Source organism: Musa acuminata, chromosome BXJ3-7 (genome assembly GCF_036884655.1).
Source record: "Musa acuminata AAA Group cultivar baxijiao chromosome BXJ3-7, Cavendish_Baxijiao_AAA, whole genome shotgun sequence".
Classification (NCBI taxonomy): Eukaryota; Viridiplantae; Streptophyta; class Magnoliopsida; order Zingiberales; family Musaceae; genus Musa; species Musa acuminata.
Window position 1 is genome coordinate 37,007,087 of NC_088355.1, and position 25,953 is coordinate 37,033,039.

A 25,953-nucleotide genomic window follows, 5' to 3' on the forward strand; every position below is an offset into this window, starting at 1 on the left:
GGAAGCTGAGGCTCCAAGCCTGGGCAGCCCCCCGGCGCCGTCCCTTGCCGCAGCGCCGGTGGAGGCAGACAGCCCCACGACGGATTCGTCGAACAGCGGAGCGGTGGCGCCACTCGCCGCCATCGGCGCTCTATCTGCGGCTCTGGTGGTCGCCGTCGCTCTCTGAAGACTGCGGCGGAGTTGATCGAATTAAGGAAGGAGGAGTTCTCGGAACTAAAAAATACATTAGCGGGTCGGGTAGAATCGTTCTTTTTGTGGTTTTTTGATTTAATGATTTGTAATGATCATGGATGGGTCCCATGTACGATCAATCGGGTTTGATGGAGCTTCTTCTGAAGCTTGGCTTGTTTGACGTTGGATTTGCCGATTTGATTAATCCACATTTATTCTTCTTTCAATGCCTCCTTGTTGAATCCGATGGAGCTCCATAGGGAAAGAGTGTCAGTAGTCGACTTGAAATGCTTGTCCAACCCAACTCCAATGCGATCCAAAACTCAAATCAGGTGAGGTAAGAATGAGAATATTCAAACCTTTCGACTATTAAAAAAAACCATTAAGGTGAGGTAAGTTGTCATGTGTCGAATTCTGATTGGAATAAATATTTCGACTATCTAACATATATTTCATATTATGCAAATTTTAGCATTAGTACTCAAAAACCTTAAAAATACTTATTTAAACCTTCCACATGTTACCTCCATCAGCATTCAACGCATGAACTCCGTAAACCACTACTGCTTGCGGCTATAAAAGCCTAAAAAGATTCTTAACAACTCAAGCCACCGCTTTTTTCCTTCACTTTCGACGCACGCTTTGATCCTAGAAACAAAATTTTGAAAATACATCAAATAATGACTGTTCTAACTACAGCAACCTGATATATGTATGATTCACAAATGTCGTTGTTAGTCATATCCTACGCATCCAAACCTTTGAACAACTTATCTCAACTTTTATTTTATCTTCCATATAACACATCCCCCTCCAACAATAACAAAAACTATTAATATAACTCTGGCTTTTACTTCCGCACGCAAGCGAGGTAAAAACAGAATAGCTTTCAAGAGTCGCTACAAAGAAGAAAAAGGAAATGACAGCACAAGCACATACTCGAATCAATTTTTTTAAACATATCCATATACCTGCAGAACCATTAAACTCCATGACAGCATCATCCTAGCACCTTCTTTATACACGAGCACACCAATACATCTACATGCATCGAGTCAGATGCAGACCCATGCTTCCTTGCTTGCATTTGGGAGACCCTCATTGAACACCAAAGACTGCGCCGAGCTTCACTCGCTCACCATCCAAGAACCCTGGTGTAAGATCAATCACACTGCCACCATCCACTCATCTTCTCCTACCCATCTTCACTCACCATCCAAGGTCACTTGTGTAAAATCAACCAGACCAACACCATCCACTCATCTCCTCCTACCATAACTATGATAGTACCCGCTCGAAGAATTCTGCCGTGGTCGCCCACCCGTTCTCGTGCCATCCCAATTTCCACGGCCTGCAGGCCTATTGCTGCCACTGTTTCCAGCAGGCATCCAGTTCCCAGCTTGTGATGATGCACCACTTAGTTCCTCCTCTTCCCTCTCATTGTACTCCAGGATCCTCTTCTTGATTTCCAGCTTCTCCTCAACCTCGGCAGCCTCCTGCTGCTTTGTGCTATGCACAAGGGAGCAATCCCGAGGGATGTACATTTGCTTTGTTTGCTGCTTGTTCCCTCTCTTCATCAGCACCTTTACTCGCACCCTGTTCTGTCCTCCACTGCCACCCTCCTCGTCAACTGTTTCTTCGCCACTCTCCCCTTCAACAAACCTTGGATCCTTGGAACCTTCAAAAACATTCATTGGTATCATCATGTTCAAGGTAGGCCTAGACCGTAATTCTAGCTTGCGTGACTCCAAGCTCTCCTGCATCAGAGCCTTCATCTCCCGCTCAAAGTCCTCTTCCTCCTTGGGATCAACCTTCACCATCTTCTGCCTGACCAGAACACTGTCTTCCTCATCAGAACCAACTGGACCCTCGTCATCATCATCATCCTCATCACCGTCTGACCCATCATCTGATTTGTCTTCATACAAAGGCTCTTCCTCATCTTCATGCCCCTCCTGATAAACACTACCACTATCTGAGTAACTCTCACTGTCTCCAGCCTCTTCATGAACCCTACCATTCTCCTCAATTCCATTTGTGGTGCTTTTTCCATTGGCTGTGATGGTAGATGCCATTGTATGAGATTGACCTTTTTGAGATTCACCATCTGAGTGCTTATCATTGCTGGTCTTCTCAGTTGAGGCTGTGCGCTCATTTTCCTCAAGTTCAAGAAGTGCTGCATTAACTTCCTCAATTGAAGAGTACCTAGTCATATTTGGTCGTAAATCTGCAAAAGTATCCTGCAAGCATGTCGAAGTTAATGAGAATTGTTTGTTAAATTATGCCGTCTGAGGAATCGAGATAAACACTCTCTCTGCAAGAACTAATCAGGAGCTAGTGGTGGAGCTAGTGACTATCCAGATTTTCTGAAGGAGAAACAGTAGTGCATCATTTTTTCATGGACAAATTTCCCATAGTTTAAAGTGTCTGAATTTCTTATGCATATCTTCAATATTAACCTGACAGGATATACAATGAAGGCTTCTGAAAGGGTAGAAATCCATAACACTTATCCCAAAATAAATGACTAGTTGTTAAGTAATGACATCTTGACTAACCTGAATGTCAAACTCAACATCAAGTGGTATTGGACCTTTGCTGAGAACATATTGTTGGAAATATACTAAGAACCTGTCAAGCTTTCTCTTCGAAGAACCTCTATCAAAATAATGACCACACGTCTGAAGAAGTGTTATCACCAACCTGATCCGGAAACAATCTTCTGGTGGATCCAGGACATCTTGCTGACAACAAAAAAGAAGTAAGACTCTAACTCCCCATTTTTTTTCGAAAATGAATCCTGCAGGTTTAACATGCTAAGATGATGCAAAACCAGGTATCATATGCATCCACAAGTAGGAAAAGTTATCTTAAGCCTTTCTGCAACAGATTCGTGCAACTTATGCACTGTATTTCTCGGTGATTAGAGTACAACAATCTTCAAACTTGGTTTTTTTTCTTTGAATTATTTGACAGTACAGTTGAATGTCTTGAATTTTGTAACTCACAATACAGATATAACTTACTGGACCTACCACAAATTCATAACCAAGATTATACCATATGTTTGTATCAAGAAAAATGTACTATATATATATATATATATATATATATATATATATATATATATATATATATATATATATATATATATATATATTTGCACACACAAATAGAATAGATGTTATATAAAAGTCATTCTTTGAACATAAATATTAGAGACATGCATTCATGCTATGCTTAATAAATACAAGTCAGTCACATGCATCAAAATGAATGACAGAACAATGACTTCTACATCCTACTTGTTATGCCATTTGGTCAGGATAGGCTTAGAAAACCTGGCAGTTGTCACAATGATAATCTCAATCATAGTGGACAGAATTGCCTTATGCTAGTTAAGTCAGGTAAACTAGATTGAAGTCAGCACAATTTGAGTCTAAATTCCAAACACAATTAAATTGTCTATTTCAACCTTCAGTTCCAATGATCAACAAAAGAAAGGTAGCATCAAAAGTGAGACGATGCATAAAAAGGTGTTAGCCTACCAACAACTACACGATGACTAATATTGCTACAACTAGGATGGACCACCTTGATCCAATCCGGGATATAATCAAAATCTACAAAATTTCAAAACAGGTCCTGCCAAAATATCTACATGTAAACTTTGGTAGGTCTATATTGAGAGGTTGGAGAACCTTAACATTACACATAAAAACGACTTTAAAAAGTTAAATCACCAATAGGACCATTCCTTCTTTCACGTGATGGATCTCAACATCCACCTACATTGCTGTTCAAGTCTCCAAGTTACCATGGCTGGTGGCAGGAATGATGGCAAGTATAATTGGATGGACACCACCCCTCACTCTTTCTATATATAATTCACATAGACCCAATCACAACCACAGTAAGGAGCCTTGCCAAGGCCCTCCCTCTTTTATCAATCTCCCTAAACAAAGACAACCTGAACCAACCTGTCCAATTCTTAATCACCAATGGGCTGGTATACTAGTAGCTGCAAGTAGCCACATAAAAGTGTCTCCGAGTTCTTCCAACCCAAGCATGGCCCAATCAAAACCAGTGATTTAAAAAGCGCAAGGCGTCAAAAGGTGCCAAGGTCCAAAAACGCCCGAGGCGCTAGGCGCTCGCCCAGGCGCTCGCTCGAGCGAAGCGAGGCGCTAAAATATAAAAATATAAAATATAATTAATAAATATAATTATTTAAAATTTTAAATAAAAATATAAAAATATATAATATAATTAATAAATATAATCACATTAACAGTTTAAACCTGCTGATGGAGAAACGAGGAAGCAGCGGCGAGCGGCGGCAGCAGCGGTGGCGACGGCAACGGTAGCGGGAAAGGGAAAGGGAGCGGAAGGCGCGAGCAGCGGGAGGCCTCGAGGGAGGCGCGAGCAGCGGGAAGGCTCGCAGGAGGGCTCGCAGGAGGCGAGAGGGCTCGCGGGAGGCGTGAGCAGCGGGAGGGCTCGAGGGAGGCGCGAGCAGCGGGAAGCCTCGCGGGAGGGCTCGCAGGAGACGCGAGCAGCGAGAGGGCTCGCGGGAGGCGCGAGCAGCGGGAAGGCTCGCGGGAGGCGCGAGCAGCGACAGCGGCAGCGAGCGACGAGATCGCGATCGGGATCGGGAGCGGCAGCAGGTTAGTGTTGGGTTAGGGTTAGGGTTAGGGTTGGGGTTATATCGGTTTAGTTGGTTCGATTGAACCAACTAACAACCGAACCAGGACCGAACCAGACCTAAAATTTTGGTTCGGTTTACCCAGGCGCTCGCCCGAAGCGCCCAGCGCCTGGGCTCGGGCGAGCGCCCAGGCGGCGCCTGTTTGAAGCGCGCCGCCTGGGACATTAGCGAGGCGCTCGGGCCTCGCCTCGCCTCGCCCGAGCGCCTAGGCGAGCGCCCGAGCGCCTTTTGCAATCACTGATCAAAACTGAGTTAATTATTCTATAACTTAGTTGCATTCAATTTTTGTTTAAAGTAACAAAATGTATTTCATGATTCAAGCAGTTGACCATGTTCATATTTTTATCTATCAAGAAATGCTTTCTCAATCTTTCTACCAAAAAATTTCTACAAACATCACTAGATATCTTAATGCAAAGATAGTAAAAAAGCATAATAACCAAACAGTAATTTTGATAATGATACTTACTTCTGGTGTTCCATGCCCAAAAACAATAATCAAGTAAAGTGTTTCAAAGACTACTGAAGAATCAATATGCTCATAATTGTATAGCTCTCCTAGCAACCTCATATGTGCAAGCCGCCGTTGCTGCATCTCATAATCATTCAACTCCAAACCCAATCTAATTTCCTCTAGTACCTAAAATAGTTGAAACAGTATGGTTAGCAACTTCTAAAGTATTCATCAAAGCTAATTAAAATGCATCACATCAAGAATAAAAAATTAGATTGTTGACTTCCATATATCTGCTACTATATATATACACACACACACACACACACACACATACATACATAAAAAATTATATAAATCAGAAAGCAGAATAAGATCCCACCCACATTAGGTGATACCTAAGTGCTAAAGAACCAGAGAGAAAAGATATCGTCATGTTCATGGAACTGTCTTTAGAGCACGAAATTAATTGATTTATAATCAATTGATAACAATTCCAAAATGCAAGTCTTTTACAGAAACAAGTAACATAAACCTTTTTAACTAGCTAATATAAACAATAAAAGCACAGTGTGTATAGATATATACACGTGTGTGTATATATATATATATATATATATAGCATGAATGTGCATATGTATGTGTGTATTTGTATGTATATGTTTATGCATACATGTACATGTGACTGTATGTATATGTAAATATATATGTAATATATTCATGTGCACAAAGACATGCATTACTATAAATATTGATAAAATCCAAGAAAAATTGTCAGACCATGTCAGTAATGTTAAACCATCTTAAATTTACCTAGATCAGTGTCTTTAAAAGCGTTGTTGAGCTAGGCACCAAGGTCCTAAAACGGCGCTATGCACTCGCTCGAGCAAAGCAATACACTCTTAAATATTAATTTTTAAAAAACATTGTTGGGCTAGGCGCCAAGGTCCCAAAACACCCGAAGTGCTAAATGATGGCCCAAGCGAAGCGAGGCGCTCTTGAATATTAAATTTCAAAAAATATATTACAATTAGTAAATATGATCACAAAAATAAAAATGATGGAGACCTATGCTAAACAAGTTTCCAACCAGTGCTAAACAGTTCTAAAGAGTGGATCAATATGATACTAAACAATTCTAACCAATACTAAACAATTCTAAAGAGTGGATCAATATAGCGCTAAAAAGTTCTAAAGTGGGAATTGAGAAGAGGAGTAACCGATGGTTGTGGAGGAAGATGGGGGAAGGAGGGGCAATGGATAAAACAATTGTTGAATCCTGAATTTTGATGATGAAATCAATTGATGAGTTTATGGACTAATAAGCATTTGAGATAATTGACGCAGGAGAAACTTCGATCATGGACTTGAACCATCGAAAGGCAAATCGTTGAAGCAGGAGAATCAGATGTTGGGCCGAAGAGCATTACGTCAAAGATTGGATGTCGGGCCGGAGGATTGGTCGACGTGCCGAAGGATGGACTTCGTGCCATGAGTTCAGGTATTGGGCCAGAAAGATCAAGTATTACACCAAGAAGATCAAATGTTGCGAGAGGTCAACATGCCAATGGGTCGAGCAATATGCCAAAGGAAAGGACGATGCGTCAGAGGTTCGGACGAAGTGCCAGATAAACAAATAACATGCCAGACAACGTGTTGAAGGCTTTATGATTATAATTAGAGTTGTTGAGTCTTGATCAAAGTCATTTAGAATCTAATTAAGTTGGTTTTGGGGCGTAACCATGCTAACTTGATTAGGAGTTTATTAAACCTCAACCAAAGCTGAATTGAGACTGTTGGAAGGCCAATTCAATAACTTGGGGTTGGGCTGAGCGATGGTACTACTAAAGCTCGGATTCCCAGGCTATCAAGCGATAGTACCGCCCAGGCAGGCGATGGTACCATAAGAGCCCAGGTTCCTAGCTCTGTCAGGCGGTAGTACTGCCCGACGCAGGCGGTAGTACCGCCAGTACCTTGAAAACCTGAAGATTTGAATTTTTAGCTTCATTTTTTAAGCCACTTGGGGTCTATAAATACCCCACCCATGCTTGCTTGATGAAGCAAGAAAAGAGCACGAACACTTGTGATTTTAAGTGTAAACTTTCTTGAAAAGTGTTGAGTCTCTTCTTCCTTTGGTTTAGAAGTCATTCTAAAGGTGTGAGGTCTTCTTGTAAAATAGATGTGTAAAGATTCTCTCCTAAGCCTGTGAAAAGAAGAAAGTTGTAACAAGGGTAGTTGACCCTCGCCCATTGAAAAGAAGATCGATAGTGAAAGTCGATGGCCTCGAGGGAAGAGGAATCGAGAGTGAACGTAGGTCAGGACGATCGAGCCACTATAAATCTGGTTTGCATTTCTCTTTATGCTTTTCCTTGCTATTACTAACTGATTTAGTTGCTCACTACCCTAACTCACATTCTAAGTTAAACGCATTTCTGATACGTATTTTTCGATCAAACTTTCAAATCGAAACTTTATTTCGATCGTAGTTTCGCTTTCACCTATGTTTTCTTTCATTGGGTCAGGTGCACACCGAGGGGGATGGGGTTGGTGTTAGGGTAACTACGTTAGTTGGTTCAATTGAACTAGCTTACTCGTTTGCCAACTTAATTTTGAACCAAAGTTTTAACCCGACCTCGCTTATTTCAGTACCAAATAACATATACTAATGTGACAAAAAAAAAGACAAACAATTACCTCTCCCACATATCTCAAAATCATATGGATCCCTATTCCCATATCTTCCTTTCAGAGAGCCATTCCCCCAAGAGTCTATTTTCATTCTATATCAAGCATAGAAATCACTATACCTATCTGAGTTTCTATTTCTCACTCAAAAACAATCAAACAAGGCACATTCACTCATTTATTCACATTGCAACATTCTAAATTACTTGTAGAAAAACAAATTATCAGCAAAACCCATGGTCTCTCTCTTAATCCATTAGGAAGTTTACCTAGGCAAAATATTTATATTTTTAACTAGATTAAATGGTACTTTGGCCTCTACGCATAAAGACATACATGTTATCATTTCCTTTTCTATCAATACTATAAGATAGTTTTCTTTAGTTATGTTGCTTATTTATATTGCTTCTAATGGATGTGAATATTTATATTGCTTCAATAGCAAATGCCTTGAATTGAACAGGTTTAAGCTTTTCGATAACTCGGAGAAAGCATGAGGTTACTGAAAGAGTAGATGGCAACTAAATGAAAGCCAAACAATCAAGTATCTAAACAGCTTCATGTAATGCAAATATAATCCAGTTGACATTCAGAATTGAGCAGGAAAAGCTGCTTTAAAAAGAGTATAGGCAATACAGTGGATCTAAGAAAGAATTATATATATATTTTTCCATAGATTCTTCAGCTATATGATTTCAGGTCCTTAAGAAACTCACCTCATCAACAAGTGCAACCGCAAATTCATCATGGTAACGAGCAAGCCCTGCGGTGAGTAAAGCAATAAGATGCACTTGGCTGTATTTTCCCTTGTGCACCTTCAAAAAGCACTTTAAGATATACGAGTCACATTCAGACCAAGGTAGCTTCCGCAGTTGCCGAAGAACATGCTCAACAGTGGACTTATCAAGATCTGAGAAAATTAGTTTCCTGATATACTGTAAGAGAGAAATATATGTCAAAATAGCTAGTTCATAGTAAATGAAGAAATAAGCAGAGAATTCAAATAGTACAAAATTGCCAAACCTGATGTAACGGAGGACGGACTTTAGTAACTCGTGCAGAACGTTCAGGTGGTTTGCACAAGTAATAGGCATTTTCTACCAGAGTACTATGGCGTGGATCCAGATTTTTGACATTTTTCAATCGCACCAAAATCTCTAACATGTTTGACATGCGTATGGTAGTTTCAGGTGATCGGTACAAAAACCGACCACATGTCTCAAGAAGGTTGCAAGCAACATCAATATTATGATGGGTGAAATCATCAAGACAGGCCTGAATAACAATAGAATGCACCTTAGTTTGTGAGGAAGTCATGCAAAGCTTTTGAACAAATGCCATTTACTGATAAGCTGAAGTTACAATAGTTGGAGTACTATGAATAATGCACAGAGAGAAATAGAAACAATGGCAACTCAAATCATCAAAACTTCATGATTCAAGATACAAAATTAACTAAAGACAACTACCAACAAAAGATTGTGCAAGGAAAAATAAAATCTTATTTTTCAGTCCCCTGCATCTTCTAGAAAGATTGTTTGAGATACTATGTACATATCCAGCATGTTTTCTTGAACCAGTTGAAATCTTCTGCATACTCCTGATCAGAGATGTCACAAGTTAGACACCACATAGGAATCTCAACATAGCTGGTCAGCAGATTGGGAATCGTAGAGAAGAGAGGTTTCATTTATTTTCCTCCTCAAATGGGATACTCAAAAACAACCAATAACAAGCTTCAAAGCAGACAATCAACCACCAAACTAGCAAATATGGATCACTGGAATTCCTTCCCGTGTCAGATACAACATCTTAAAACTGACTCCATAATTGGCCTAAAATGACTCCCAATCAAACCCAAATTTGACCCATACCAACTCTAATTTGAACCAAATTAAACTCAACACAAAATTCAAATAAAACAAACTCAATTGAAAATATATATTACAATAACCTAAAACATCATAATCAAACTCCAACCTGACCAAACCTTAATTTGAAAAACCAAATTACAAACAAGTCCGAAAATCCCTAAACAAAGATAAAAAGAAATGTACAATTGGATTAAGCATCCCCCACAAAAATAAAACCTCATATGACTCACCAAAAATAACTCAATATATCAAATGTCACTTTGGTGTCAAAAGAGACAAAACAGCACACCCTGATAGGCATACCTTTTTTGCATTTTGTATAAGTCCGCAACCCCTTGTAATTGTATAAAACTCCTTTAATTAATTTGTTAGATAATTGTGCAAATGGTATCTGTTCTAGTAGTAACCAACGAGCATCCATTGGATGTCACTCTGCATCTTGAGACCAAATGTTTTCTGTAAGATACTTTTTTACATTAAACTTTGGGGAAAACATAGATAACTTTTTTCTGTAAGCAATATCTTGGTACCACATCAGTACCAAGCAAAATAGTTTCAGGCACTTTGCACAAGATCCCCACTGATGCAGGGTCTAGAAGTGGTCAATGTATGTAACCTTTCGGAGGAGAGTCAAGATAAATAAATAATTTGATTTATCTAGTGGTTCCTCCTATAAAAGAGTTTCTTTGCCATGATGCTGTAACTGGAACTTCTATATGTAACCCACCTTTTTGTATAAATTATTAAATTTTCGTAAATTGCAAAATATTTTGGGTACCTCATATAAATTATGGTCATTAGGTTTCGGTTCTCAATGAGTTTGCAACTTGCTTATATATTTATTTTTTAATTATTGATCTCTCAAGTGAATAAATATATTTACAACTTTTTGTCCTATAAACTTTATAGTATAAAGTCTTGATCATTATTTTTGCTTTTTTATCTATTAGAACCAGAACTAAATAAACTTTTTTTTCACATGAAACTTAGTATCCTTCAAAAAATAAGAATATGCTTTAAATAGTTGGGCATATTGGTTCATTAAATTTTTTAATATCCTGATTTTTTTTATTTTTATGTTGGTCTCTCTATCCCCATGTGTTCTACGTGCCACAGAACTAATGAAGAGAAGAAAGTGAAATGTTAGGTCATCATCCAAATGAAACACACATAAATCCAATGCATCAAATAGATGTTCTGATTTCAGCTAATGACCCTTCTTTGTGATACAAACACCCACACTCCCAATGTAAAACAAAAGGTCACAACAGCTAAAAAGAAAAAGCATGCACCTATGTGTTATTCCTTCTTACCCCGGCTTGAGTCCCACTTGCTATTGGAATTTGTGACCAAATAGCTTCAAATAGGAAACCTGGGCATCGACATATGGACCCTAAAAGAGATATCTTTTGCATGGTCAATATTGAAAAAGAACCAACCAATAGCATATTTATGTTTTCACCTTTATGTTCTCTAGCTCTTAAGCCCTTTATGGACAAAAGAGATTAGATAAAAGACGGTTGAACAGAGAACACCAGCTAACTCTGAAGCAAGCTTTATCAAAACCAAGATTCACCGTACTGCAACATACCGCTCGATATGGGTGGTACATACCAATCTGACAGGGGACTAATACGGACAATACATCGGTACGCTCCCATATATCATGTGTCGGTATGCTCAATATGACTCAGTGCAGCTCGGCACATACCATACCAATAGCTGGTTGGTACATCGGTACGGACCGGTAAGATGAACCATGATCAAAACCCTAAATGACTCCAGCTTTATCACCAAAACAAAAAAGAAACACCATGTGACCAAAACTGACCATTAAAGATAATGAAAAATGAACTAAGTACTTAAAATGTGTGCATAACCTTAGACCAAGCATAGCAAGTCATACACCATGAAGATCAGGGCTTAAACTGGACGTAAGTCGATCACATTGTTTCGAGTAAAGAATCAAAGTCTGCCTTCCAAGATTAGACAATTGATGTATGTTAAAATCCTTACAATGATAATCTAATGGCATATAAGTCCCATAAAAATAGCCTCAAATGTCTTAATTGCTAATTATATATAAGAAAGACTCGTTAACATCTATTCTTCCATCTCAAATTGATCATTTGCCTTCCACTACCTAGTCTACTTATAGGAAAAAATATTCCTTGTAAAAAGCCATATTTGCAAAATGTATATACTCTGAGGAAATAGAATGTGCAAGATTTTAAACCTGTTTTGTGTCTTTGATTCTAACAGAACATTAATAAGTATATCGCTGTTTTTGAATTTGCAAGCTGGCATATGAGTTGGTGCTGGTCAAATGCATGAGTGGCATTCTTGGAAAAAATAACACGAGAAAAGTGTGCAAGAAGCAGGTGCAAGTTCAGGTAATATGCTTCTGTGGTTTCTCCTTTCATACTGCAGTCAATGAACTGAGTCTGCTTTCATGTATACAATAAAATGACAATCAAAGCCAAAACACAACAAAAAATTTTCTGAAAGCTCTGAAGTAACTCACACATAAGGCTACAATAAAGCAGGATGTTAAAACGGGTTGAGAAGGATTACAACAAAATAGCCATGTTACCGGAAAATGTGTACCTAAACAGGAACATCTAAATTAACTGCTCTTGATATTAAAGCAAGATGCAGATAGTTGAACAACTTAAGAAATCTTTAGCAACCAAAATTTAAACAAATGACACATACAATCTCGTTCTTCATAGTAACTAAGACTGCAGATGATGATTTCACAGCATACCTTCAAGCAACTAAAAACAAGACCTGCAGAAGCAATTTTGAACTTGCATAGCTCTCCAATAAACCTAATGTTCTTTATCTTTGTTTCAATGTTTGTTTGATCCTGAAAGAAGGAAATCGTGAATGAGGGCAACAACAGAAACAAAAAAACACTTGTATAGTTCTCCACATCACTAAGAATCTTGTCGATCTATGAGCTCTAATGCCACAGTGCAAAGTAATCAAGCGGATAGATCCAGTTCTGTTGCTTTGAACTGATTATGGATGCCAAGTACAGCGTAAATTTTTTGTGTCTGAGAAGGTTGTTTCTCCAATTAAGATATAGGATATAGTCAAAGGGTCCAATTTAAAACATGGATATGGAGGACATGAATATACAAACAATAGTCAAGTTTAGATTAACTATGAACTAGCATCTTAAATATTCTAGTTTTTATAACAATTTTAAATTATAAAGACACATCTGCTTCATAACTAACATAAAATAACTGTATTTTAAATTTATCAGAAAAACTATTAAAAGTATCTAATTTGTTAAACATTTGTGTATCCACTTCTACTTTTCTCTTTATTCTCCTCTTTTCTTGTCTGCTCATCAGTTGACAATTGAGATACAGATAAGATCATTAAATATTCACTACAGAATCTTCACTCAAGAGTACTATTGAATTCCACATCATGTGATCCGCAATAGAATATATCATGTGAGTTATGAGGCTTGCTTCCTTTCTCCCCCATTTCAACTCTCCCTCTTCTCTCACACACAACAGTGCAGCCAGGACTGTGTAGAGCAGCAGCAGTAGCACAGCAGCATCGAGGCAGTGGGATAAAAAGGTGAGTTCGAGAATCTTAGGAACAATTATGGCAGATGCTGCCTAAGTGGGATTCTATTCTTAGGCAATCTATTTATTTTTAAGCAATCAACATGTCATAAACCGTGTGAAGTTATACACAAATTCATAAAATGCATTAGCATTAGTGAAGTACACCACAATGCTACAGAACTTAGCTTACAAATAATGCTGCAACCATATTGATGAGCCTATCAAAGTTCAAGTAGATAACATTGGCAAACTTCATATTCCAATAAAAAAAAAGATGATTGTGTAATGTGCAACTTAAGATGGACTTCAAGTCCTCGTGTTTTACCATAACCTAAGTACGGACTTGGTAATAACAAATTGTGGTATTATCACCAACACATTCTAAAACTATCTGCACTGCTATGAGGAGCTAATGCATCAAGCATAACAATAACTACATTCAAATATATCTTATCATATTACAAACCAATTGATCCAACTACCAAAGCACCTAATCCTGCTTCTTTTGGATATGACACTTAATATTATAAGTGCTTAAGTAACCTTGTTTTGTGACTGCATCAAACCACAAACTGAAGTTATCTCAATAACAAGAATCAAGAGTCAACAGTAAGAGGAATATTAAATGTACCTTCTTATTTATCAAAAAGTTGAATTCCTCTTCCAACATCGATAAAAGCATTGTTGGGACATCTTTCATACAAGTTGACAATGTTGCCACCATACGAGAATAGTATGGCAATAACTCTAAGGAGGTCCTTGGGACATTGAACAAGGCACGGACTAGTTTCTTTCTATTTGCCTTTGAATTTAAGTAGCAAAATTCTACCTGAGGAAAGGTCATTAGATAACATATTGATTAGTTCAAGTTTCACACAGAATAAAACATTACACACAAGAAAACACATGGTAATTACCGTCAACTGATCAATAAGATCACGGCTTACACAGCCTGGAAGCCTCTGTAGTAGACTGTCCAAGCTTGTTCCATCAAGGCCTTTGATCTTATCCTTCTCCCCATCTTTCCGTTCAGTGTCCTCTTTAGATTTTTCCTTTTCAGAATCTCTGATTCTTTCTTTATCTTTGTCATCTTTATCCTTTCCCTTTTCATCTGTTCTACACTCTGGTGAAAATTCTGAATCAGCACAGGTCTCAGCAGTATCTTGCACGTCATTGTCTGGCTCCAATGTAGTTTCCTTAAATATCAGAATAGTTCAAAATTAAACTCACAAAAGAACAACAAGGACCACAATGATTTAATGAGCTAAGAGGTGTATAACAAAAGGATGTCTAAGGAGTATCTTGGTGCCTAAGAAATAATATGCCTGCAGAGTTTGAGAACAAGAAACTGATGGAAGCAATGCAATGAAAGAATCATAAGAGAACAAAGAACACAATTTGACCTTCAAATTTTATAATTCAAACTGTCAAACACACCAAAAAGCATTCATTGCTGTCAAGGTGTGAAGGTGAATAGTATGTCATTCAGTTTACTACGTGCAACACATAATTCCCGTGGATGACTCCAAGAGAATTAACCAATACAAAAAAAGTGACGATTTTCATATTAAAAAAAACCTGGAGGAAATTGCGTTAAACAATATCCCACTTAAAGTAGTCTCCAGAAGGAAAATATGACAAAAATTAATGGAAAACCCTATTGACATATTCCTCTTTCATCCCTACAAATGTGTAATTTGAAGCTAAGGTGGTAGATATAGAAGAATTAGCTTATATGCAACAGTCTAGCCATCATATATTTCAGCTAGCTTGAAATGTTCAGAGTAGGACTTGAGAAATCGCTTGGTTTTATATGTGCAAATTTGTACCTCATCTCCTTGTCCACCATTAGACTGCATATAGTACGGTGCATGCAGTGTCTAATTTTCCCTCTTTAAGTTAGGTTTAATGCACCTCATTTATATTTGTCCATTGCACTTGGATCTACTTTAGTAGAAAACTCATCTATGTCACATCCATCATCATGTTCCAAAGCATAAACATACACTGGTTAGCACCATTGTGTGCTTATCCAGCTGGCAGGGACCAGCAGTGGTTGGAATAAGCAGCAGAATATGCACTTTTTATTGTTTTCTCCTTTCAACAACAACAATCACTATTTCTGCAAACACTGCATGCTTCTATGAAGCTTTCAGGAAGATTCCAACAAGATAAATCCAATAACAAAAAAAATGAGTCCATTGCATCCTTACATTTTGTTGATCATGTGCTTTCAGTTGTTGTTCATTCAACTTTGGTTCAGCTTCTCCAAGTAAAACAGCAGGAACAAACGCTCTGCTCAGTAATGGAGAGTTAATTTAGATTTACAAGCAACCATAAAAAAGCAATCATAAAATCAAGGTATCCAGACAACAAATAGTATACGGTACCCAGAACGCAATACAGTTAAACTTCTATGCAGTAGTTTCAGAAATTTTATTAGAAGTACTACAAAAAATTTACTGCCTAACAAACCTGAGATCAGGTAATGATTCATAAAATGCTCGTGTATCTTCATCATCCCATACAGGTTCAAGAACAGATGTTTCTTTGGCAGAAACAGAAGACGATGCATCAACTCCTGTTGTAACTCGAGTTGCATGCCCATCATCTGGCATTACAGGAGGTTGCATGTCAATGGCTTCAGCTAAACTGTACAAGAAGAAGCAGGTAAGAATGTGAATGAACAAATATAAGAAGCTAATTTGGAAATGCACAGCATAGGTAATCAAGAATAGGTTCCAATGAAATGACAGACAATAGCTAAAATACATACTGACATTCAAGCATACAATTTAAAAGACATTTCGGTGTAAACAGCAACTATGTTTGTAATCTCGGCAATACTGGCTTTTTATGTCAGCGAAGCCTATTTGGAAAGATTATTCCAAAAGCACTAGTATATATGAATCAATCATCTAATGATTTTTATGGACAATCCAACATTAACGTGCATCCATGTGACATAGTCATCATAATCCATGTTCGAAATAGAGGAGACTGGGGCCCTACACAATGAGCCTAACAACCCTGGTGATATTTTGAGCCTTTGCATTCAAAAATCTGAATTGGGCTAAGACCACAAATTGCAACATCATAAAGAGTACCAGAAGACTACTGATGCATTGGGTTAGGTTTGCACGACAGATAGGCAAATTTGGGGGACCTTGTCACAATCCTTACTGTTGCTAAATCATACCAATCTTTAACCAATTGACATCACCATCATTATCATCATTATACTTGCACTTCTACATACTATGTGAGTTGGTTATAGACCCAAAGAATCCATGGAAGGTGCAACAAAATCATTAAAAAAAAGCCTAACAACCTAGTGTCTCCTTTAAAGTCAAATGGAACCAGATCCCCTCAATCAAATAAGATTTGCCTGATTTGAGCAAAACATTGACTGAAGTTTTGATTGAAATCCAATGGTGTCACTCCAAAACCAGTCAGACAGCTACATGCCTCTGTCACATCTCAGAGCTCATTTAAGAATTCCCATCTTACCTCTTCTTTTACTAAAAGCCAACAAAATAAGATTCCCTCCAGGAACCCTCATACTTGCAGTACATCACAGTACCACACTACGGTGGCTGTTGACAATGTGATTTTATAACTAAGGCAAAATTTTAAATTCGATTTTTCTTTTATGATTCAGAGTAGGAATTTTAGTTCCATGAAAACGGTTTCCTTGCTGCAAGAAAACATTTGAATTTATCTTTAACATGAAAACTGTTTCCTTACAACAACAAAACTAATATTTTGACTATATTATTTTTAGCAAGAATTTAGCTTTATTCTTTTCACAGTCTAGAGTAAAAATTTTTATGAATCCATTAAAACAAGTTACTGCAAAGAAACATTTGGAAACAATACGTAAAACTAATATTTTAGTTTTGGTGTATGTTCGGCAAGGAAAAAGTATACAAGCACAAACCACTATGATTACCTTCCTATGTTAATAGAATAATCTTTTTGGTAGCTTAAATAGTCTTACCAATTACCTTTTCTAATTCTTTTACTTATTCTTTTTTATCTTTTCAAGTACTTTGGCCACTGTAGTTACCAATCTTTTGCCAACAATAAATAAAGTATTATCTTTCACTTAAATTGCAAATTTTAATATGATCAGAAGATTCAGAACCAAGAATTGCTGTAACAGCACAGGGTAATGTTGATACAGTTGACGCAGGCAGCCAAAAATCAACCTAAACCTTCGTTGGCATCTACAGAAAAGATTTGCAGTGTGCAACAATACCTTTCAAAATAATAGATTTTGACTCAATGGGTGAGGCTCCTAGGCCCTACAGAAATTTCTGATAAGTTGTAGCTAAAGGATCAAGAACGAGTGATATTATGGATAAACTTTCTGGATATATCCACTGAAAATAAGACCATTTATTTAAAAAAAATTAATTGTGTTCATATAAAGTTAAAATGATTTGCGCAGTCTGAAATTAGGGGTCGGAATCCTGACCATGTTCATATAAAACCAATGGCTTCAGAGGTGGAATCAGAGTCAAGATCTTGATATGCTATTGACTCAGATCAACTTTGAGTCAAGCATATGTTTCCTTGACAGAATGATAAATCCAACCAACCTATTTTCTTTGCTTGAAGAATAATGCAGCACACATCTTGATCCATAAAACCCAACCTGACTTATTTCGATTCAACCTAACCAACTAGTGATGTGTTGAGCCAAAGTCAACAAATCTTGAGCTGCTGGCCATCCTTTGGCCTTCAACACTATGACCTCTCTGGAGTGCAGCACTTGTTCATACCCTTGTATTTCCTCAGCCATGTGCATGGGTAAAGATAATATTAAGTCAGCCCTATATAACAATAAAATCACATCCAAACCCAGCCCAACCCAACCAAACCCCACAAATTCACCCCCCCTATTTCACACTAATTTAAAAGCTTGTTAGATCAAGACTTAACCAAGCAAAATGTCTTAACATATTAGATAGTTAGGTATACCACAAAAGAAGGTTAGTGTTTGTTCTGGATTTTATTACATCATAAAATAGTTAAGCTAAATAAATGTCAATCAAAACCTAGATGGTGTAATGTGGTTTAGTTTCTTATGCTTTATCAGCTTAATATTTTTCATGCTTTACAGATCTAAAATGTGTTGCTTATTAAAACCGGTTATGATCCAAACACCAGTTGTCTGAATCTAAGTAATCTCAACGCATGTTAGCGCGACAAAAATATCTCCACACAGGCCAAAGAGCATAAAAAGTGATACAAGCACATATTACTGACACACTGCTATTAATATAACAAGAGAAAAAGAAAATTCATACTAATTTATGATTGCTCAAAACACAAGTATATTATCAGGAAGAAGTCTTACGAAGAGACACCACGAAGCAAGTGATCGAAAGACTTCCGAAGCTTCTCATAGGAAGCAGCATTCTCATCGCTAAGCTCCCCCTTAGCACTTAATACCTTTGCATTCTCAAGTTCCATTAGCCGAAGTGACTGCAACAAAATTTAACAGCAAATAATACAAACATGAAGTGAAAATATATTCATAAAAATCAGAATAATAGATAAATCATAAAAAAAAAGAATAAATGTACAAAATAATACTTCTCACTAAACAAGCTTACATTATGTTCAGAAAGAAGTAATTCAGTGACAGCGTCATAATACGAGTGCAATGCTTTCTTAAAAAACTTCTTCTGATCCGCGGTGACATTAAGGCCTTTAAAGAACTGCAGCAGACCTGACAGAAGGTTACTTGTTTGAAAAGCAAGGAGCATTGCATGAGGATTATGATAGACAAATTTTAGATGCGACCGTATAATCAACGTAATACTTTAAGTGGAAACCCTACTGAGCTATCAAGGAATCCCATCATAGTGATGCACACTTCATATAGCAATAGCATGCAGTCTATTAAAGCATAAAAAACCCTCATCAAAGGTAACAAACACATTATTCAGCAGAAAGTCTGAAATTCACACATAATTTTGTCATAGAAAGTGACAAGAATCATACAACAGAATATGACAAACAAATGGAAACATCCAAAGTTACAGCATACCTCATCATAAATTTCTTGTCCAGGTTGCTGAAGGCCTAAAAAGAATCTTCCTTGTCGGGCAAAACTTGTGAGAAGGGACAAATTTGTCTGTGTCACCTCCCTATCCTTCAAATGATCCAAGGTAGTAAGATCCTTTACAATGTTTACAAGTATGCTGCAATCATCAATCACGCCAACAAAATAGAGTTCCATAAGAAGCTTCAGAGTACTCCGCTTCTTAATTGCCCTCAGGCTTTTATCAACATCTAATTCATCTCCACATTTTCCAGGAAAAAAAACTTTTAAAAGGCCCTGAACAAGGGAAGGTGAGAAGTCTTTGTATCTCTGATGAAGCAAAGAGCAAACCTACAAAATAAATGGTATCCAGAATGAGATTAGGGAACCAAGCAAGGCCTTCAATTGTGTTTCATCACAAGACACCTGCTTAAATCTGATTCATTTGCCCCAAAAGGCTGAACAATAATAAAATTCTGATGCTAAGTACCAAATGAGCACAAAAATGTAAACTTCTAAACAGCACAGCATTACATGATTTACAGTGATTTCTTAAAGCTGACAAGATAATAAAGAGTAATAACAATTTAATTAACAAGAAAAGTAGAAATCCTAAATGACCATTATCCCCACCCTCACTCCAAATTTTTTTCGGTGTTTGTATTTCTGAAATTACCTCAAGGTCAAGGAACAAATCTCAAATAATAAAAAGCAGTGACTCAAAGCATAAGAAGACAATAATAATCAAATTAAAGACTGACACACATGACCAAGAGCTCAAAGAACAGTTCACGAAGAGAGAAAAAAAAAAGAAAAAAAGATCAACTGCAAATTATTTAAACAAATTTATACAAATGCATCCATTATAGTGGAAACTAACAGTGCAACCATTCAATCAGAATAACACAGCATATTATAGAATCTAAGCTACATAAGATTTATACAAGTAAAAGATTAAATCCATTACCAATATCAGCATTTAACATTGCCCTAGTAAATTACTCCTTATACAACTGGGACTATGATTTTTTGTCTCATAAAAAACCAAATTTATACATTAATAGAAGTTGAAACAAACAAGTCACTCAATAAATGCACAACAATGTATTTTAACATGCACTAAGAGACCCTAAGTTACATACGTGGCAATTAGCTTAACAAATACAACTACGTGCACACTACTCAAAATGTACCTGCACAGCTGCCTGAATGTCTGAAGCTCTAAGCTTGGCATCGCAAATAGCAGCAACAGCTTCACTAACGAATTTGCTCAAGTTAACACTTCTTAGCTCATCCAACAAGCCTTCTCTTTGCTCATCATTTATCTGTTTAAGCTTTTTAATAACTGCAGTATTACGTCTGATACTGGAGTCCAGTGTCCTGAGAAAACCAGAATCTGGAACAAAATACCATAAGCACTACTGTGATAGAAATTATCGAAACAATGCTAAATATGACATGTTTGATACTTCAATATAATTGAATTTCCCAAACAAAACTAGTATGTCACCTGATATATCATGTAGTGGTATAGCTCAAAGGCGTACCTTGGCACTTAACCCAAATATATCAGCCTAAAAGGTCCACAGCATCACAGAGAACTAGTTTTTCTAATCAATTATAGGTCAAAAAGTCATCAGCTTTTAGGATAAAAATTTGGACCAAAAAACAGTATCAAAGACAGTGTACCTAGAAGATTCAAGCCCTGCTGCCGGATAAAGACCAAAAACATACATATCCAAAGGGAATACTAGAAGGCCCAAGCATAGGGCCTGAATTAGTCAACTCTACATGGGCCACTAGAGTCTAGCATATAGATTGACCTTGCTGTGTTCTTTGAGTTCAGGATTGAGTATTTTATATTTTTTAAGCCTAATGTGTCTGAGTTTGCAATAAAGTTGGAGTTCAAAATATAAATGCTTAGTCAAGTCTAACTTGTTACGCATCATAGTTACAGTTCATACTGCTGAAGCTTGAAAAGCAGCACTATTAAGTGATCAGCTACAATAACAGCACTATAGAGGACTTTTAGATCTTTGTTTCCTTAACGGTCCTATAGTCCTAATGGATATTGAGTAAGACTCTAATGACTTCTAATGACTAAGCAGGTCAAGCAAGTGAGATACCCCAAAAAACCTCAACTTGATGCCACCCCTGCACCGTTTCCTTAACTTCTCTATTCTCATTTTTCTTCTACTTAACTTCTTGTGATCTCATCTCTCTCTCCCCTTCCTTATCTATTCTTATGTTGTCTGTTATTTTCTCTAAAGACCAATTAACTAGCTTTCCATCATAGTGCTCTGAAGACAACAAGCTTTAGCACCACAGTAGGATTGCTTTATGCAATTTTGGTAATCAAAGTTTGACAAGACTTCTTACATGGATCTTCCCTGAACGCCACATTGGTGAAAACCTCATGAATTGAACCACCCTTTTTGTTTTCATATATAGTGAATATTATTTTTCTATAATTGGACAGATTTAAGATGATATCAACGAGCCATTAGAAACTTCTGGAAATCTTCAAAGATTAAAATGGTAGCAGGAGGACAGTGCTGCTCCAACCACTTCCCTCTACGATGACCAAATCGGATTGAGTTTGGGTCCGAACTTGTCCTACCTAAGAAGTAGGCCACATTACCATTCATAACTTGAGAAGACTTCTGTTTGCACTGAGAAGCATTAGATCTAATGGCAAAAATCAATGTTTATCACTATAGCTTCAAACAACTTCAAAACAATTTAACCCATTTAGGAGGAATAGGCAGCAATTAACCCACCACAACTGCAAACGTTCAGTACGATCAAAAATTATATCCTACAACTAAAATTATCCATTAGTAAGGCTGCAAACGTTCAGTACGATCAACTCAGGCTCAAGCAATGTGTTCCAAAGCGAACCTTTAAATTATAGTTAGGAACTGATGTCATTCAACCACGGTTGGTTTTAATCCAAGTTTCAATTCAATAATCAGCTTAATTTGTTTGTAAATGAACCTAAACAGAGCCTTCATCAAGTCTTGCTTACCAATTTACCATGAAAACCTAATTATAGTATTGGCCTCTGTGATCATTATTCGAAAGTGGACATCTAATTTCTGAAGAGAAAAAGATAAGTATATTGATATTTGAAATAAGTGGCTTATCAAGCAATTAAAAATTAAGTTCACATTCCCGATAATGTAAAATTCTATCCATTATATTCGAGGAACAAAAGAATACTTAAAAGAGTATGTGTTCTGTTACATGCATACCTGGTCTTTCAGGATTCAGATTACTATGACGGAGAGCTATTTTTGCATCAATTGATTTTCGATGTTCCTCAAGGCGTGCAATGCTTTCCTGTAGAGAAAAAAATACAAGATACTGAAAGTTTGATATAAGGGTAAAAGCTCTTATCAAATGAGTATTAGATTATGGATCAACCATGTAGGTCCAGAAAAACAAAAGTAGAGAACAATATCTGCAATATCATGACTGATAACAAATTTAAGTATCTCATATGAGAACTTGAAGGCCAAGTTATCATGTATTCTATGAGATAAGTCGAGCACCGAAAGAGTACCTGTACCTTACTATGCTGTGCCAAGCCCATCCATAATATGTATAGAAACATTTCTGAATAAATTCAATGTCAGTGACATTCATGGAAGACCTATCTTCTTGAACTTCTTCACCATTTCAGATGCCATCAGCACAAAGACTAGTACAGCAAATTACATTAAACAATGCTCCCACTGAGCAAGGACCCTTAGAAGAGTATAGACTTAGGTATGAAATATAATGCACCCTTGATGAGGTTGCCATTGAGAGAGAAAGAACTGAAACAAGATATGCCAAACATGTCCCAGATCAAAGTGTTTTAGCATACAATTCTTTGGTCAATCAACTGTCATGAAACCCACAAAGTTCACTACCTACTGGCATGATTATAAGACTGTACTAAAAATAATGGACAGGTCTCCCAAATCACAGATCAAAATGATTTGAAATGGCTTTTCTGCCTTCATCCATATATTATCTAATTCATCGTCAATCATGGATAATATCAAAGAGTTGCATCCTATCGCCTCCTCCATTGGTTTTTTTCTCAAATCTTCCTTCAATCATAAGTTATCTAAATTCTTTTTACAATCATTTTTTAAACTTGTGATAGGCCCCAAACCAAAATCACTAAACTGCCAAAACATTTCAATCTAGCTTAAACCCAAGACCAAGACGGAAGTGGAACATGGAATGATAATAACAAAGAAAACTATGATAAAAGCAAATCAACAACAGAAACTCTATCAGATATAATACTTGACACGCGAACATTAAAAATTTTGGAAACTAATGCTACCTCATTATCAACTTTCTGTCCAGAAGTATAGATATATGCATCACACTTCTTACAAATTGGTTACTGACTTAAGAAAATGGTACCTACAGCAATTGCCTGATTTAATGATAAATAAGCTTTAGACACCAGATGAAGCAAAATATAAGGAGGTAGACATGAGACTTGATTTAACCCCTGCATTAGTGATAGAAGATATCAGCGATCAGATATTAAAAATTATACCTCATCGTCCTGTTTACCATGATGCTCGCCACCCACACGGCACTCATCTTCTGCGTGTTCCATTTCTCTAGAAAATGCATTTGCAATTGAGAGATGAAAAATTCATTAATAAACAAAATTAAAAATAACAAACAAAAGAACAATTAGCAAACATAGATTGCTATTCAAGAAATAGTAATTTGGTGGCGGAAAAGGAGGAGGATAAGGGAAAGAGGAGGGCGGTGGCGGCGGAAAAGAATGGAGAGAGAAGGACGAAGAGGAGGAGCGGGGAATCAAGATGGCAGGTGACGGAAAAGAAGGCAAAGAGGACGAGGTACCTCCAACGGCTGCAGCGTGCTCCAGAAAGGAAGAGGAAGACTCCGCCAACCGGACGACGGGGAAAAGAGAACTGCCGCGTGTGCGATCAGAGGAGTACGACGAAACCCTAGCTCGATCCCTATTTTTAGATTATCAAGAAACGGAGAGAAGAGGGGACTGAGGAGCGCAGAGGGATGTGGAGCCGAAAAAGAAGGGAAAAAGGAAGAGAAGGAGGAAGACGGATACCTCCGGCGGCTGCGGCGTTCGCCGGCGAGGGAGAGGAAGACTCAGAGGACCGCACGAAGAGGAAGAGAATCGAAGCGCGTGAGCGACGAGAGGAGCACCACTAAGCCCTAGCGCGATCCCACTCCTTAGGGCCTCGGCTTTCGCCTTCTTGCCTGCGAAACCTCTCGCAACTTGAGAAGCCAGCAATCGGACATGGAACCTTAACACATCCCCGCCATTATAACGCGATCCCCAATTGTTATCGTCGCTCCACCGTCATATTGCTCCTGAATGGCGACGAAGCCTAAATCTTGACACCGATCTCGTCTCAAGAAACGATCTTGACCGTCCATTTCAGTACACACAGTTTGTTAAGTGTCTTTAGCAGAATTGTGTATAGACCCCTCTGTTTTTAGTAATTGTTATATGTATCCCTCTAAACTTTCACTTTAACATATGTATTTATAAAATAATATAGATGTACATATGGCATTATAATTAATATTTTAAATGATATTAGTGTCTTTGAGAAATTCATTATGAAGGTAAAGATTTTATTTTTTTGTAATTTAAGTTGGCAGATACAATTATAGTTAGAAGTAGTTAATTAAATTTCTGAATGGATACTATTTGGAAGTATATAAACTCTATTAAAATTTGTATTTGCTAGATTTCTATTTCAAAATTTTACAATAATAGATATATAAAGAACAATTTTTTCTTAAATACATGCAGTTCTTTGATCAATTAAACTTTGGGAGAATAATAAAATAGTTTTATAGAAGAAACTTTGAGTCAGTCAAATCTTGCCTTCATGATTTATTCTTTAAAAAATAATAATTTATTATTGGAGGAAAAAAATGATGACATCCTTGAATTTTCCATATAATTTTTTAACATATTTTAAAAATTAATTAAAATTGGGTGCATATCGATTTTCCATCATAGAACGCACGTTTATATATTAGGAAGTGAAATTTCCATAATTAAATTTCTTTCTTGGAAAATTAATTCTACGAAATTTGGATGTATTGTTTTTTCTCCCCATGAAAAAAAGATTTGATGAGTCTACATTTTCTTTATCTAATATATCAATAGAATTCAGAGATTATTTTGCCATTATTTAGGGTTTTTGTATTTGGTTTTCCATATATTTTTTTTTTATCAACATTTTCACAAGCATCATTTGAACAACATAAAGCAGTATGAGGATGGTGGTATCTGCAGGAATTAGCAAGATAGATAGCATAATTAAGAGGAAAGATTCTGATTCCTGTGAACCTCCATTGTTTTATGATGGCTAGTAGCACCAACTGAAAAAGATTTCATGTTTTCCATA

At 37.1% G+C, this 25,953-nt stretch overlaps 1 protein-coding gene across 2 annotated transcripts; it reads right to left on the reverse strand.

Annotated features, from left to right (window-relative positions):
* Positions 1-931: 931 nt before the first annotated feature.
* Positions 932-24,884, reverse strand: LOC135642710 (regulator of nonsense transcripts UPF2-like). Of its 2 annotated transcripts, XM_065159078.1 has the most exons (18): positions 24,636-24,884; positions 24,410-24,528; positions 24,093-24,159; positions 22,783-22,870; positions 20,722-20,924; positions 19,535-19,879; positions 19,098-19,202; positions 18,839-18,966; positions 15,949-16,125; positions 15,687-15,768; positions 14,391-14,669; positions 14,105-14,302; positions 12,651-12,752; positions 9,033-9,284; positions 8,726-8,944; positions 5,340-5,510; positions 2,730-2,915; positions 932-2,411 (listed from the first exon to the last, which is right to left on the reverse strand). In XM_065159078.1, the coding sequence occupies exons 3-18, from the start codon at positions 24,153-24,155 to the stop codon at positions 1,431-1,433; spliced, it is 3,579 nt and encodes a 1,192-aa protein (XP_065015150.1). In that variant the 5' UTR covers positions 24,156-24,159; positions 24,410-24,528; positions 24,636-24,884; the 3' UTR covers positions 932-1,430. The 2 variants fall into 2 exon arrangements, with proteins under 2 accessions (XP_065015150.1, XP_065015151.1); XM_065159079.1 differs by lacking the exon at positions 24,410-24,528.
* Positions 24,885-25,953: the final 1,069 nt, after the last annotated feature.